This window comes from Balearica regulorum, chromosome 7 (assembly GCF_011004875.1).
Source record: "Balearica regulorum gibbericeps isolate bBalReg1 chromosome 7, bBalReg1.pri, whole genome shotgun sequence".
Taxonomy (NCBI): Eukaryota; Metazoa; Chordata; class Aves; order Gruiformes; family Gruidae; genus Balearica; species Balearica regulorum.
This window is the reverse complement of record NC_046190.1, coordinates 26,328,838-26,344,623: the sequence shown is the minus strand read 5'-3', so window position 1 is coordinate 26,344,623 and position 15,786 is coordinate 26,328,838. Positions and strand designations below refer to the sequence as shown.

The window sequence follows — 15,786 nt, the reverse complement described above, 5'->3', positions numbered from 1 at the left end:
GAATGCACTGCAAAGAGGAAGTTCTGTGGTGATGTTTTCCTATAGTGGTCCTTTTTTACTATCGATTCATTAAGATTGTATGTTTGAATAGAGCACCAGTCAGGTGAAATTTTCTATTCGCTTAATTCTGTTCTGCTGAATATAAATCCTTCCTTTATTGCGTTTAGTCTTCTGTGTCTTTTCAAGTAATGGTCTCTGTAACAATATAGCTCTAAATATTCATTATTTTCAACTTCTAACCTCTACAGGAACCACTGGATGCTTTCTACTATGACGGTACATGATAAAGTAGTCTCCAATGTTTCTGCAAAGCCTGTGCTGAGATGCATGTTCTTACTTGTTTGCCCTCCTTAGTTAAAGAGGATATTTTGAAGATTTTTCACTAGAACTGAGGCATGCCTTAAAGTGTGTGAAACCAAAACTTTGTATTTTTCAGCAATATGTTCTTGAAATGCTTATATCACAACCATGTTATAATGATGCTGTTAAGATTTCCAAAACACGATTTACTGCTTGGTTTCATTTCAGCTGACATGCCTTGACTTGACCCTTTGGTTTACAAATACTTAATTTAGCATGAAATAGATACAAGCAAATGTATTCCATTGCCTATAAATCTCATTTTACTTTTTTCACAGCATTACATTTGAACAAAATGCCATTTATGAAATATGAAGGTGTGGAGCTTTTTTTTTAAATCACACCATCATTGAGGCACATAATGTGGATTGTGACATATGGCATCAGAGCTTATAAAGATAACTAACCTCTGGTTTTAAGAATTCTTAGTTTTCAACCCTGCGTATTTGCCAGTTCAGTAATTTAGCTTCTACAGTGAGTGAGTTTTTAATACATGTTTCATATCTGGTCTACTTTCATCAAAGCCATTAAGTCAATAGAAATGTCTGTTGTTGATGCCAGTGGAATCAGGGTAGCTAGTAAGGAATGCTGATGGAAATAGCCATAATTAGTCATTCTGCTCCAATCTGTTTTATCTGTGATTGTGGCACTTTGAGTAATTTGTCAAAGTGCTTTAAGGGGTAGGAAAATAAAATTTTAAGTCCACGGGTGTTCGCTCCTACCTAGACGAGTTGAAGGGGTGTTTGAATGAGAACAGAAGAGAGCAGAGGACTGGTGAGTGAGATGCTGGCAGGGCACAGACATGCATTTTTCTTCACTGCTCAGTGGCAGTCAGCTTTCCCCTCTGTTTAATAGACCTGCTGTATTTTATTTTATTTTATTTTATTCTGTATGAGGTTATTGCAGATGTGAGAACTTCCTTCAAATGTAAGAATTCATCACAAATTCAGAACAGTTCTTCAAACCAAACCACTCTAATGTTTCCAAACAGAAGCTGTTCTAAGCAGCGCCAAATGGCACGTTGCCTCGTGCTGTCATGTTCTGATTTTGTGCAAATGTCACAGGAAAAAGACAGAGGTGAAATTTTACTACTGACCACTGGAGGCGATGGCCGCTCTTATTCAGATAGTTTATATCAAGCATGCTGGAATAAACTATGGCAATGTGTATTTTTTCAAATCACCTTAAAGTACTGTAAATTCCTGTTTAATGAAGGGCTTTTGGGAACTTTCCCTTTTCCTTGATACTTGATGACTTTCATCTGTGCTGCGTGCTGGAAAAGACAATACTTTTGTGTAAGTCTTATACGTGCATTTGAATGCACATTTTATACTGCCTATAGTTAAGCTGTGCAAAACATTCCTTCCAGTACTAAAACTTCTCTGCACCACCAGATGGATCAGGGATTTCTCTCTTCAGAGGTACTGAGCAATGGAAGTTCTTACTGATGTTGAAAAACTTGAGTGCTCTGGTAATTGCGTTTCACTGATATGTTTTACGTTCACAGTGTGAGTCATTAATTCTAGTGCTTGTCTGTTGCTCTGCAGCAAAAATATCTGTTTTAATACTGTTACAGAACTGTTTTAACAGCCTGACTGGCCTTAATTAGATGCCATATCTCGAAAACAATTATGTTAGTACAGCAAAATGCAGTTGTCAACCATACTTTAAATAATCTATCTCATTCCTTGCAAACTGTAGAGGAAAATAGAATGGAAGTCAGTTTATGACATGATGTCTTTCTATCCTTAAGTATTTGAACCCTTTCCTTCTTTTGCTCTTTAGATGTCAGCTGTCTCTGGTAATCTCTTTGAGATCAAAATATTAATAGTTTCCAGCTAGGAATGCCAATATGTAGAAGGACTACTTTGTAGCTGTTGGCTGAATGCTTCTAGAGAGCTCGACCATCTAAAAATGTAGTGCCATGAAACGTAACTGTTTCAATGCCTCATTCTTCCAATAAGAAGTCTAGTTTGAACTATTTTAAAAGGACAGATTGTATTGTAGAGCTACATTTTACTCATCTTTTTTATTATGATGCAGTTGAATTCCATATTTAATAAGATGTACTCTCATTCTGCTTTACTGCATACTGTAGTTTTACCTTTGAACGTTCTGTATCTTGTGCATTGGTATCTTACTGGCATGTGACTTTAATGTCCCTTTAAAACTTAGGAGGAAGCTGTAAGATATTTATGTAGCTGGATTGTCTAAATGATTTCAGTCCTACAAAATTGAGGCAGTTGCTTAAAAATATTTGCAATATATTCTTACCCTTTGCCATATTTAAAACCTTTTTTTTAAAACACCAAATCTGACTGTTTAATAACATTCACTCATTTAGGTTCCTCAAACTGTGAGTGCTCCCAGATTCTTGCTTACTTTTGACATAGCACTGTGCTAATGTGATGGTGTGATATCTTTAATACCACATTTAATATTCTTTGCTAGCACTTACTTGTATGTAATGTGAGCACAGTCTGTTCTGCTCCCATTTTTCAGAATAGTAGTGGTAAACTCTCTAGGCTTTTAAGGTGTCAGTGTGTATGCCATTGGAAAGACAAACTATTTCCTTCTGTGCTTAACCTGCTGCAAACAATGGATCTTGTTTTAGGAGCTAAACTCAGCTCTAGTGGAAAGAGATCGAGCAATTTGCGAGAGGAATGAGTTGCTGGAAAAATACTGTCATGAAGTGAAGGACAAAGCTGAGGCCCAGAAGGAACTTGACCAAGCCTGCAAGGATATAGAGACAGTGAAGGAAGAAAGAGATGTTGCCAGGAAAGAGAGAACAGAAGCTATCATCCAGAGGGACCATCTACTGAGGGAATATTATCAAGCCCGTCAGGTATTGCAAGTCTTCACAGATGACTCTTTTTTTTCTTAGCTTCAAAGGGCCAGTAATTTTCAAGAGATTAGTTAAAGGTCTGGGCACATTGAGAATCTTGCCCCTTTTCCATGAGTCACTCTAAAATTCCTACGTGTAAACACACATACGTTCTTCAAGACTTAGTGACAGAACTTCTTGTTTGAAAGAAAAGTCATGCTTCATATTAAGTTTTTGTCTGTAAAAATAAATGGCAAATAAAATATTGTGATCGAGTTCCTTACCTGCTGGTAGGCTTCTTGCCATCTCCAACATGTGGTGTTTGTGCCTGTGAGCTGCTCAGGATGTTAGCTATTTCTAATACTTCATAAAGGAAGTTAATTGAAGTGTAATTGTAAATTTTCTAATCTGTACACGTTCTTAGTATGAATATACTATTCTGACAATTTATGTCTCTGTGTGGGTAGTAACATTCTTACAATTCTGCAGACTTACTGATGCTCCAGTCTTGTGTGCGATACTAAACATCAATCCACATACAACTACTGTAAATGCTTACGTATAATGTAGTATGAAAATGCATAGTATCACAATTTATATGCTCATGAAATAACTAAGGAGTATAAAATTATTTAATATTCAACTAGTTATTTTGGGTTGTTTTCATTAAACTTGTATTCTGTTTTCATTGAATACCAACCCTTTACCAATACAAAAAGTTTGTCTTGCCTGTCACACTGATTTGCCAATCCCAAATGCGTGGGTGGGGAAGCAATTGAACTATGTTTTCAGTTGTACTGGAATTAAATACTTCATTGTGTTTGATTTTTAATGGCCAAGCCAGTGGGATTTTTGGAAACTTGTGCTTTTCTCAAGGAAGCCAAGTAAGCTAGGGTGAACTTTGCTGTGACTTAGCAATGGATCCGCTCAGGTGCTCACCTTTGGCAGACTCCAAATTGACATTTCAAATATAAATGTTTGTTTGATCTGAGTGCGTTTTTTGATTGTCTTTTTCCTGCCAGTGGACTGGAAGAGGAGAAAGTGATCCTTGGAAATAAAAAAGACAGTCAAAAGGCCAGACATGACTCTTCATAGCCTCTGTTTGGTCTTATTTGTTACAAATTTTTTTTTTTTTTTGTTGAGGTGAGAAAATAAACCTGGGATTTAAGCTTCAGTGCTCTCTTAGTTTTGAATATAATTATAACTCAGAGGAAAAAAAAAGAGCCTTTAAAGTATATTAATTGTGACTTAGTAGTCTCTCTCAGATATACATGCATTCAGGTCTTAAAAACATTCCTCCAAAGTTTAATCTTTAATCAAATGACAAATCTAGTCAGATTCATTAGATTTATTGACATTCTTGAAATTAATTGCACACGGTTGTTTGCAAGCTCGTGGTCTTTCGTGTTTGTGGTGAGCTGTACAGTTGTAGTTGGCTTGTGTTTATTGTGCTGCAAGCTTGGAGTATTCTCTGTATGTCTGTCTTACTATTGTCACCATAGCGATGGTGATATTCACTTGTTCAAAATACAGAATGTTAGAGGAACAAATTAATTTAAGAAGACAATAATTCTTATTTAAAGTAAGAAACATTCAAACAAAACTTTTTTGAATTCCTTTGCTCTGCGTTGGAGTTTAAGGGCAAGTCTGTGTTGTGGACATGTACATCTAGTTCTCCCAGGGTAAATAACGGACATTAATGCAGGAAATCTGTGTTGTAACTCCTTATAATAGCTGAGCAGAACAAGATAGAAGCATGGAAAGTCATCTCTGAAATGCAAAATGTTCACTGATGTTATTTTGAAGTGAGCATTTTGAGTCATGTAGATTGTATTCGCACAAATTTGTATGCCACTGAATGAAATATATTAAAACAGTTTTTATCTTATCCCTCCCCCCCCAAGTTACCATTAAGGTAAATAATCTTTTTTCAGGAAAACATGAGAATTGAATACATCAGGTAACACACAGATAGTAAAAGCTGTTTGTGCATACTTACCTAAAAATTGTGCTTAAAATACTTATCTATGTTTCTTAATTCCCAGATACAAGATTCTGCTACCCTAGACATAGAAAGAGCAAACAAAGAAATTGAAATGCTTCGGAAACAATATGAGGCAATGTCACAAGAACTGAAGGAAGCTGTCCAGGAAGCAGAAGTAGCCAAGTGTAGGAGAGATTGGGCCTTTCAGGAACGGGATAAGATTGTTGCGGAAAGGGAAAGTATACGGTAAATGAATGCCGAATGGAACATGAGTGATCTTTGTAACAGTTGATGCAATTCTAGGACTTGCTGGGTTTTGCTAGCACTTTCTTCAACTCGTTGGAACCTCTGCATTAACTGTCACAGGGTGATTTTTTTTTTTTAAAGGTGAGGGCACCTTACAAGATACTTGGCTTATTATGGGTATGAAAGACAATGACTAGTAAATACTATAGAGCCTAACAGCACTGCTACATAAGAAAAACAAAGTATGCATTCTTTTAGGCATGATATACCTAATCCTGCTGTATAGGTACAGTCCTGCAAAATAGTTCTTTTCTTTTGGTGACATGTCACAAAAAGTGCTCAACATATTAGCTACTAAACATTTGTAAGGAACTATGGGAAAATACTTCAATCAGAATTTTTTTTCTGCTAGTTTAAAGAAGATAAGTAGAAATAAAGTTTTGAAAGGCATGAAGAAAGTTTCTGTTGTCTTGACAAACTTTTCCTTAAGACCTAGCATATGTAATTTTTTTCTTCCTTATATATTTGAGAGATCTTTTGAAACTGCTTTTTTAAATTTTGCGTTAACTACACAATGTAGTAAAACTAGTTTGTTACTTGGATAGGTTTTAAGTAACTAAATGGAAACTTCTTTGCTTTTGAAGGACTTTGTGTGACAACTTAAGGAGGGAGAGAGACCGGGCTGTGAGTGACTTGGCTGAAGCTCTTCGCAATCTAGATGACATGAGAAAGCAGAAAAACGATGCTGTGCGTGAACTAAAGGAACTGAAGTATGTTGGAGAAATGATCAAACTGCATGGAAGTTTGTGATAAAAACTTCGGTTTCTTAGCTCTGTTCACAAGTGAATCATATGCTGTTATAGCTGTGGGGCTGCAGGTATTCATGATATTGTATATGGAAACACTGCCTATATTTTTAGTTATGGAAATTATTGTGATTGGCTGAATCCGAAGTCTCTACTATCTTAACCTTTTTGTCTTATTAATAAGACACGTATTCTAAGGTTTGTACTGTGGAGATACACTTAAGCAATGTGGGATTCTTTCACTGAAGTTTGATTGACTGCAACTTAGTTCCTGCCAACTGGATTTTCACTGTTTATGAATGCAAGGAAGATGTGCATCATATGTCATCTCAATGCATTGTTGAAGAAGTTTTGCTGTTGGTATTTATCATGCCCCACTCATCATGAGCATACTGATGCAGCTCATCTAAGGGTAAATTAAATGCACGTTAGAAACCTAGTTATGCACTTCAATTGTGTAAAAATAGTGCAAAAAATGTAAGACTACATTACGACAATATATAGAAAAGCAAAGTCAATTAAATAGCAGCCCAAGAATATTGGAAAGATGGAAGCACGGGGCAAATTTCTGACACAGCTTGGATTTTTGATTTAGAAAAGAAAATATAAGGTATCTCACGATGATGACATTGTGTATCAGTTTATTTAACAGGGTTGTCTGTGTGTATAAATAACTTTTTTCTTTGCCTAGGGAGAAGATGGAGAATCAGTTAGAAAAGGAGGCCAGATTCCGTCAGTTGATGGCCCATAGTTCCCATGACTCAGCCATAGACACAGATTCTCTGGAATGGGAAACAGAAGTAGTAGAATTTGAGAAGGACAGAGTAAGTAAAAAACACAAACTGCATTGTCTTACGTATTGGATAGCTTTGAAGTCAATTATAACATCTCGATACTAGGTATCATTAAAAATAACTCTAATCTGTATTTTTTTTTTTTTTTTTTAATTCTTTATTGTTGTTGTGCTAGGAACCACACACACACGTGCAGCAAATGCGGTAATGTCTAGATGAAAGTAGCAGACAAAACCAAGCTGTTATACACAAGCTTTATATTTTTTTCATATGAATTATAAATAAAAATAATTCCTCCATCTGATCTTGCAGGGTACCCAGGTCCGTGTACTATAAAAAAATGTTTTAAGTTAAATATTTAGTGTTCTTAAAGTTAGCAATTCATTGCAAAAAATGGCAGTGCTAAAGGCAGCCAAAACTTAAGATGTGAGAGGACCTCGTCCTCTACTCTTATAGGCAGCATCACTTACCATCTATGCATAAAATAGTTAAGCTTTTACATGAAGTTATTTCTCCTACATTTGCTCAGATTTGATGATTAGAAATTTTAAAGTATTAAAAATATTTATTCATGATGAACATGTATTTTAGGGCAACATTGCTGTTCAGCTGAAAAAATTGGGATGAAAGGAGATGCCAATCCCCCTTGCTTTTGTGTAGAGGGAGTTAAATCCCTTTTCCATTTTGGCATACTAAATAAGGTTCTTACATTTAGCTTTCTAGACAACCTCTACATCCTTTTGTTATCCTAGTAGTACTTTTCTCTATTTGATTTTATGTTTCTTCATTGTAGTCTAGAATTTTTATTTCACTGCTTTGCATGCAAGTCTTGAATGCTGTTCTGTTTGAAATTTTTGGCTGGCACATCACATTGTTTGCTAATAGTAATTTTTCTGACCACATAGAACACACAGGTGGTCTTCCAGATTGTGTTTCATTTATAACAGCTTCTGCATATACCAGAATTTGTTTCTCATTCCTGAATGACAAAGTTTGTGATTTAATGCTGTCAAATTAAATCCCTTTTATTTTACTGCAATATTTAGGGTCATGTTTTTTATGCTCTTCCAATCTGTCTGTGTTCTGACAGTGTATCCCAACAGAATCACTAAGACATTCCTTTTTTGATACTAAAAATATTATTTAGTATTATGATATGTTGAAATATATAGATCAAAAAGGCTATATGAACTGAATACCAGCGCTGATCCCTCAGGACCACTGTCTGTACATTCATTCTGGGATAACAATTCCCTTTCCCTGTGCTTTTTCATCTCTTTTGACCAGCTCCTGCATCATCAGATTATGTACATTGCCATCTTCTCCATTTTAATTGATAACTAGTAACTTAGCTTTTTCATTGTCTGGAAGATCAGTTAGCAAGTCTAGCATATGCTATACCTGTGGTAAACAATATTGCAGCCTGATGAATTTTCCATTAATGTGCAAGTATTTAGTTATTCTTTACTTCAAAGATCAAATGCACAGACTTTATCATTTGAATACATGTTTCCCTTTCCTAAACATAGGGGTTAAACTTGCTGCTATGAAATTATGGTAATAATATTGTGCCAACCTTGATTAGATATATGGGAAAATCCTTGCTGACCAACCAGCATTTGTATTTCAGGTTGGAGAGTATAGAATTGAATAAATTTAAATCCTTTTATTTTTCCTTCAGTTTCACTTGTCTGCTTAAGCTTGTGTTCTACATAACCACTCAGCTCAAAACTGAGAGAAATAGTATTCACCTTTCAGCTCTGAGGCTGTGCAGTGATACTGTGATCTCTACTCGATCTTTATTTTATTCTTCCCTATGAATTTTTTTCTTATGTAGAACATTTGGAAGAATCATAAAGATTTTAGTATATTTTTGGCAGGTTTAGCTCAATTGAATTTCTGGTAAATACTCATATTTTTGCATGTTTTATCTTCAGCTTCCCTGAAGACTTTCTGCTGTTCTGATTTTAAGGGGATTAGTCATCGAATCATGTCTAGAACCAATTGCCTTACATGGCTGATTTAAGCTCTATTTAATTTTTGCATGTTAGATTTCAAATTTCAAGTATCATCTCCCTTTGGTATGCTGAGATGGTTGATCCAGTTGATTTCAAGTAGAGTAATTTTTATAAGTGTACTATTTAACACTGAAAACAGCAATAATAAATCATTTTATAAACCTGTTTCCAGTTTATTTTCTTTAACCAGTTGTTTTTTTTTTTACAGTGACTTTAACATTTATCAAAGCAAACACTAAATTAAAATTTCCCTGCTTGGTTCAGTGACTGATTTGTTAAAGATGTTTATCATTTTTCACATCGAGGATGATCTTGTTTGGGCTAGGGTTGGTACAATATTCCCTCTAATCTGTATTTAGATATGATTCCCCATAATGTTAGAGCTTTCATTTCTGTTTACTTCTGGTCTTTAGCCATATCAAAGCAGTTCATCACTAAGACACAATGCTGTTTCCTTACCTTTACAATTGTTTTTTCTTCAAGTAATGCCCATTCTTGGGGAACATGTCCTTGTTCTCTTATTACACATCCAGCATCATACCTTAAAACAGGTTATACGTGTCAGAACGTGCTTTCTTGCATGCTCTTCTGCTTTCCTGTTCCTCTTTGGTGAAGTTCCCCTTCTGCAGTATTTCAGGCTTAATCTGAGAGAGATGAAGGACCATGCTAATGCCAGAGGATGCCTAATTAATGGCATTGGGAGCTTATATATTGACGTAGAAAATATAAAAACTTGCCTAGAGCAGGTACCATGTAAATGTAAGTGCATAGTACAAACATGTAGTAATGTCTCTTGCTAACAGACAGCGGCACAATGGTTGCCAGGGCAGTTGAGTCACTTGTTAATAATATTATTGTTAGGATGATATGGACTTGAAAGCACTTGGTTTTGATGTGGCAGAAGGCGTGAATGAGCCATACCTCCCTGGAGACTGTGGGATCTTTGTTACCAAAGTAGACAAAGGAAGTATCGCTGATGGTCGATTAAGGTAGGCTTTGACTTTGGAAGATACTTGTCTTTTGTTGATCATAATAAACTAAATATAAGTGTACTGTAAATTGTTTTCATTTTTTCCCATTTTTTAAAGTTTTTTCTTGTCATTGGTCTTGTTATTAATGTTGATTGGAAAATCACACTGAGAAGACCAATGCCTAAAAGCATTACAGAAATTAAATGCTATTATTTGACTCATCTCTTAAAACTCAGCAGGATTTGAAATGTTCTTTTATTTCCCTGTGTCTCACCTACTACATTTATAGTCTCCTCCAACTTTGATCTATTTATTTAAATTTTGGGAAAGACATGAGGGTGAGCTATTGGGGTAGGGCAGGGGGTCAGGAGAGTAGAGCAAGGGATAATTTGAAACCTGCTCCTGTTTTTAGTGTTGATAGGAAGTTTTTAACCACTCTGTCTAAAGAGTTGCTTTTAAATAAGGAATAGTCATTACTCATTTGAGGATATATTCTCGCTAGTGAAATGCAGACTAGAAGTCCTGATTTTCAATTAGCTACTATTTAATGCATTTTCAGGAACAGAGAACTCCTGAGAATTAAGGATTAGCATATTGACATCAGCTCTGTTGCATCCCTTTTTATGAATGCTATGCATGTGCTGTGTCCAGCAAAATATGCTTATAACACTGACCTGCTTATTTCTGTTTATCTGCCAGAGTGAATGATTGGTTACTGAAGATAAATGATGTAGATCTTACTAATAAGGATAAAAAGCAAGTTATAAAAGCTGTTCTAAATGGAGGAGGTGTTATTAACATGGTGGTTCGAAGAAGGAAGTCCTTAGGTGGGCGAGTGATCACACCTCTTCACATCAATGTTTCCGGACATAAAGGTAATGGCTGTAACGGCTATAATAGCTGTATATAAATGTCTTGTGTTCAGCCAAAAATGGCTTGACATAAAGGTACATGTTCTGAGCCTGTGCTTAAATCCCACTTAAACTGTTACTACCTCCTAGATAAAGATTTTCAGTAATTGTTTTTAGCAAAGTAAGAATGCTCATATTGATGATAACTTTATTCTGTAAGTATAGGTTTTCTTTTTTGTTCTTGGGTGGGTTTTTTTTTTTTTTAATAGTTAGTTCTAGTTAGCTGCCTGTCTGGAGCGTTACTGGGAGTCTAAACAGGACTCTTAAACCAATCAGTCACCCCAACTTTGTATGATTATATTAAATTTTGGGATATATCCCTATTTTCCCCTACTGCGTTCTCATTTCTTTTGAAAGAGTTTTCAGAAATTGAAATTGAATTGGTTTGGTAGTTATATTTCTTTCTCATGCGGGCAGGTCAGACATGTTGTTTGAGTAAGGTGTTTGAATTGCAGGAGTAAATTCATGTTTATTTTGTGTATTTCAGATAGTGGGGTCAGTCTAGAAAATGGAATATTTGTTGCTGCTGTTGTGCCTGGAAGCCCAGCTGCCAAAGAGGGTTCCCTTACTGTGGGAGATAGAATAATTGCTGTAAGTCTTAAGACACTATTCTCCTCTTTTTTTTTTTTTTTTTTATTTATTTTAAAGTGTTAATCATTGATGCTACTCTTTACTATGCCAAACATTCCAATATTTTTTTTACTTTCACTGTATTATACCCTTTTTGTATATTTATTAAATCTTTATTATAAATAAATGTATGTGTAGGCTGAGTGATTAACATAATGTGGAGGTTATTGGCTATGCTTAGTTCATGTGAGAATTTTTGACAGACACTGACTTAGTCTTCATGCTTGGCTTACATATAATGATACTTGTGATTTTTATACTGAATAGGTATGTATGGAAGGTTTCTTGTCTTTTAAATGATGATATCACAGGTGTCATCCTTTTGGAGGGAAGGTTTTTCCCTGTGTGCATTTGCAGCTTTAAATGACCTGTCTGATTTATGAACTCCTGTGAAACTGGAGGTGATTACTGTGATGTACAAATGCATAGAGGCTCCTGTATGGAAACAAGTCTTGTTATGCTTTATGTCTAGAAGGAATAACGAAATTGTAGTTAAGAAGCTTGGTTTTTTTAGTGGGGAGTAGAAACAACACAGCGTGAAGTCAACCAGACTTTCGTCTTGTTTTGCCTGTCTTGGAGATGCCACCTTAGGATGCTCCCCATCTGCTACCTTTGATTTACAGATGTCTGTTTTGGTTTTTTGTGTGTGTTTAGATCAATGGCATTGCACTAGATAATAAGTCACTTACTGAATGTGAAGCTTTGCTACGAAACTGTAGGGATTCCCTTACCCTGTCACTGATGAAGGTGAGTAGGAGAAGCTGAATTTGCAGAATATTCTTGAACTTATACAGAATTATTTTAGTTGTGAAAAAAATGAAAAAAATTACTATATCATCATGGGAAAGTCTCTGCTAAAAGACTGGATGCATTTCATTGATTCACACTCAACAGTTATTTCCAAAGTAAGACTATTGTGGCGTCTGGTAGGAAATTGTTCTTACTAATTTCCCATTTGTTTGCTGGTCACGTGAAATGACTTCCAGCACAATTGCTTCTTTCTTCTTGGCTTCTGCTTCAGAGCTGCAGCAGTTTTGTACATGAAAGATAAACTGTCTCCTGAGTACAGAAAGGTTTGCTTTTAGTCAGGAGGGAGTTGCACAGAAAACTGAACTCTGATTATCATGAGAATTCAGTACAAGGCTTTCTTTTTCAGGCTTACTGCTATAAAAATATTCTGGTTTGGTTCTTAAGCTTAAAATCTCATTATGCTGGGCCTGTCACATGGGCTTTGTGCGTGATAATTCCAGCTCCAGAGAGCTTGAGATTTTTAAGAAAGTAAAAAGATTAAATGTTTGAGGGGCAAATGGGCAATGAAAGATGACTTATCATAGACTCATAGAATGGTTTGGGTTGAAAGGGACCTCAAAGATCATTTAGTTCCAACCCCCCTGCCGTGGGCAGGGACACCTTCCACTGCCCAAAGCCCCATCCAACCTGGTCTTAAACACTTCCAGGGGTGGGGCCTCCACAACCTCTCTGGGCAACCTGTTCCAGTACCTCACCACCCTCACAGTAAAGAATTTCTTTCTAACGTCTAATCTAAATCGACCCTCCTTCAGCTTAAACCCATTACCCCTTGTCCTGTCACTACACTCCCTGATAAACAGTCCCTCCCCATCTTTCCTGTAGGCCCCTTCAGGTACTGGAAGGCCGCAATTAGATCTCCCTGGAGCCTTCTTTTCTCCAGGCTGAACAACCCCAACTCTCTCAGCCTGTCCTCACAGGAGAGGTGCTCCAGCCCTCTGATCAGCTTTGTGGCCGCCCTCTGGACTCGCTCCAACAGCTCCCTGTCTCTCCTGTACTGGGGCCCCCAGAGCTGGACACAGTACTCCAGGTGGGGTCTCACAAGAGCCGAGTAGAGGGGCAGGATCACCTCCCTCGACCTGCTGGTCACATTTAGTATCACTTAACAGAGTTAGAAGTAGAATGCAGGTCCCTTCACTGTCAGTACAGTGCTTCTGCCACAGTGTGGAGTTGCCCTTCTGGAATGGTTCTGAAAATGTTTCAAAATTTTTTCTAGCTTCATTTTACCTGGTGTTCTGTGCTTTGCATCTGCAGGACTTTATTAAGCTTTTCCCAACCATGTCTATGCATGTATTGGTGTATATTCAGGTAAATCAAGGAGGCTAGAATATGCTGTAATAATAAGGTGATCACTTGGGGTTTTTTTTGTTTGTTTGTTGTAGGTTTTTCCTCAGAGTTCATCTTGGAGTGGTCAAAATATATTTGAAAATCTGAAGGATTCAGAAAAAATATCAAACTGTAGGGTTCACGCATCAGAGATACAAGCCCAAAATAAAAGAAATCTGAAACTCAACAGCTCGACACAAACTGACATTTTCAATCCAGATATCATGGATGGCAAGAAGGACCAGAGTGATCAGGGCAGCGGTTCATTTTGCGATCACAAACCTTTCCCTAATAACGCATTACGAGTAGACTCTCATAGGAACACAGTGCACAGTTGCCACAGTAATTCAGAACACAGTCTCAGCTCGTTCAGCCCAGAGACATATGGGGACCGAGGCTTTGGAGCTGTTGACTTGGACAACAGGAGGCTGCCTTATGAACCCACAGGAGCTGACTGTATGATGGTTGAGACTGCATTTGACAAAGGACATGGAACTAAGCATAGCGGTGGTACCTGGCCAAAAGTCATGGTTAATATCTCAGCAACAGAAACAGAAAAGTTCTCTGTGTACAAAAAGCCGAAACAAAGGAAATCTATCTTTGATCCCGATACTTTCAAAAGACCACCAACTCCTCCCAAGCTGGAGTACCTTTCCCCTAATCAGGTGGCAGGCCATTCACCTCAGCCATCAAAAGCTGAAGTGGCTTCAACTCCTCCCACTCCTCCTAAGAGAAGTGACTCTATCAAGTTTAAGCATAAACAGCAGACAAGCTCTGCATCAGAGTCTACGGTAACAACTGGATCACCGCCCACCAGCCCAGCCACTGCCCAAGCTCCAGTTTCCTTGGCACTTAAACAGGACTCTGCCACTCTCAAGGGGCGCAGCAGGAACGCTGGGCATTATTATCGGGAGGAGGGTATTGAGTGCACTCATCTCTCTTCAAGGAAATCCTGTGAAGATGACATTGGCTTTCAAAGAGTTGAAGAGCCAGAGATTAAAAGACCAAGGCCAAAATCAGCTCCTGCACTGAGGCATAAAATGACTCCTATGCCCATTCCTAATCCTTCACATCAGGTAGAAACTTGGTATATTGAAGGCAAAACTAGAAAGCTTAAGATGTATTTTCAGTGTGGTTTTGGGTGCCCAGTTACATACCATAACAGATATACCATAACAGCATAGCTTGTTCTCAAAATCCAGGTGCCCTGAGAAACTACCCCAGACTCAGTTGTCACTTTGCAGTATCACAAAATACAAAACCAAGTCATGGAGTTGCAGTGTTTAACAGGCAGTGGTGACCACCAGAGTGATAGGCTTCAGCTTAGTAGCCTTATCTTGGGTTTTAATGCTACTTGATGGAAGATCAGGGCTCTTTCCTGTATGTTTTTGACAACCTGGGTGGAAAAAAAAAAAGTAAAGAGGAACCTTTAGAAAAGCTAAAAATAGGGCCTCCTGAGTTTTACAAAAATCAAGTTGATTGCCCAGCTCACTGTACAAATTAATCACAAAAGGCATATACCATTCATAGTGTTGGCTTTTGTTAGTCTTTCTATGGGGCTAAATAATTTTGTAAATCTAATCTGAAATTCATAGGGCATTAGGCACATTACACTGTAAAGACGGACTGTTTACGAGAATGTAGTTTAATAATACAGTTCTAAAGGAGAATATAATTTGTTACAATAAACAACCCCTCTGTGGAGATTGTGGGTCGTGTCTTAATAGAGTAGGTGGAAGAAACATTTTATGTGGTCTAGGAAGATGAACTTACTTAGATGACTACATTATACAAAGTGGCATAATCAATAATGTAGTTGCAGGTCCACTGCCTCAGATATGCTCAGGTGGCAGGTACAGATTTTTTTTTTTTCCCCAACTAATAGCTGAAGTTTCAAAAAGTGTTATGACTTAGAATATCACATTCTTTGCCCATACTTGTCTATACCTGGATAATCCCACCCTCCTCATGGAGTTTTAGAAGCAATAGAGACAGCAGAGCTGAATTGTAAGAAGTGGAATATTTGGAGCCATATTCTGCAAAAATACTGGTAAAAGAGAACAACCGGCAATTTTCTTTGTCTTTTTTTGGCTTCTTTCATTGTATTCC

At 37.1% G+C, this 15,786-nt stretch overlaps 1 protein-coding gene across 1 annotated transcript in view; it reads left to right on the top strand.

Moving 5' to 3' along the window:
* DLG5 (discs large MAGUK scaffold protein 5) overlaps positions 1-15,786 on the top strand; it is a 109,776-nt gene that overhangs the window by 69,687 nt on the left and 24,303 nt on the right. The window contains 9 exon segments of the mRNA XM_075758626.1: positions 2,975-3,205; positions 5,230-5,414; positions 6,059-6,184; positions 6,912-7,044; positions 9,894-10,021; positions 10,703-10,878; positions 11,402-11,505; positions 12,199-12,291; positions 13,734-14,753. Coding sequence (XP_075614741.1) covers positions 2,975-3,205; positions 5,230-5,414; positions 6,059-6,184; positions 6,912-7,044; positions 9,894-10,021; positions 10,703-10,878; positions 11,402-11,505; positions 12,199-12,291; positions 13,734-14,753 — 2,196 coding nt within the window.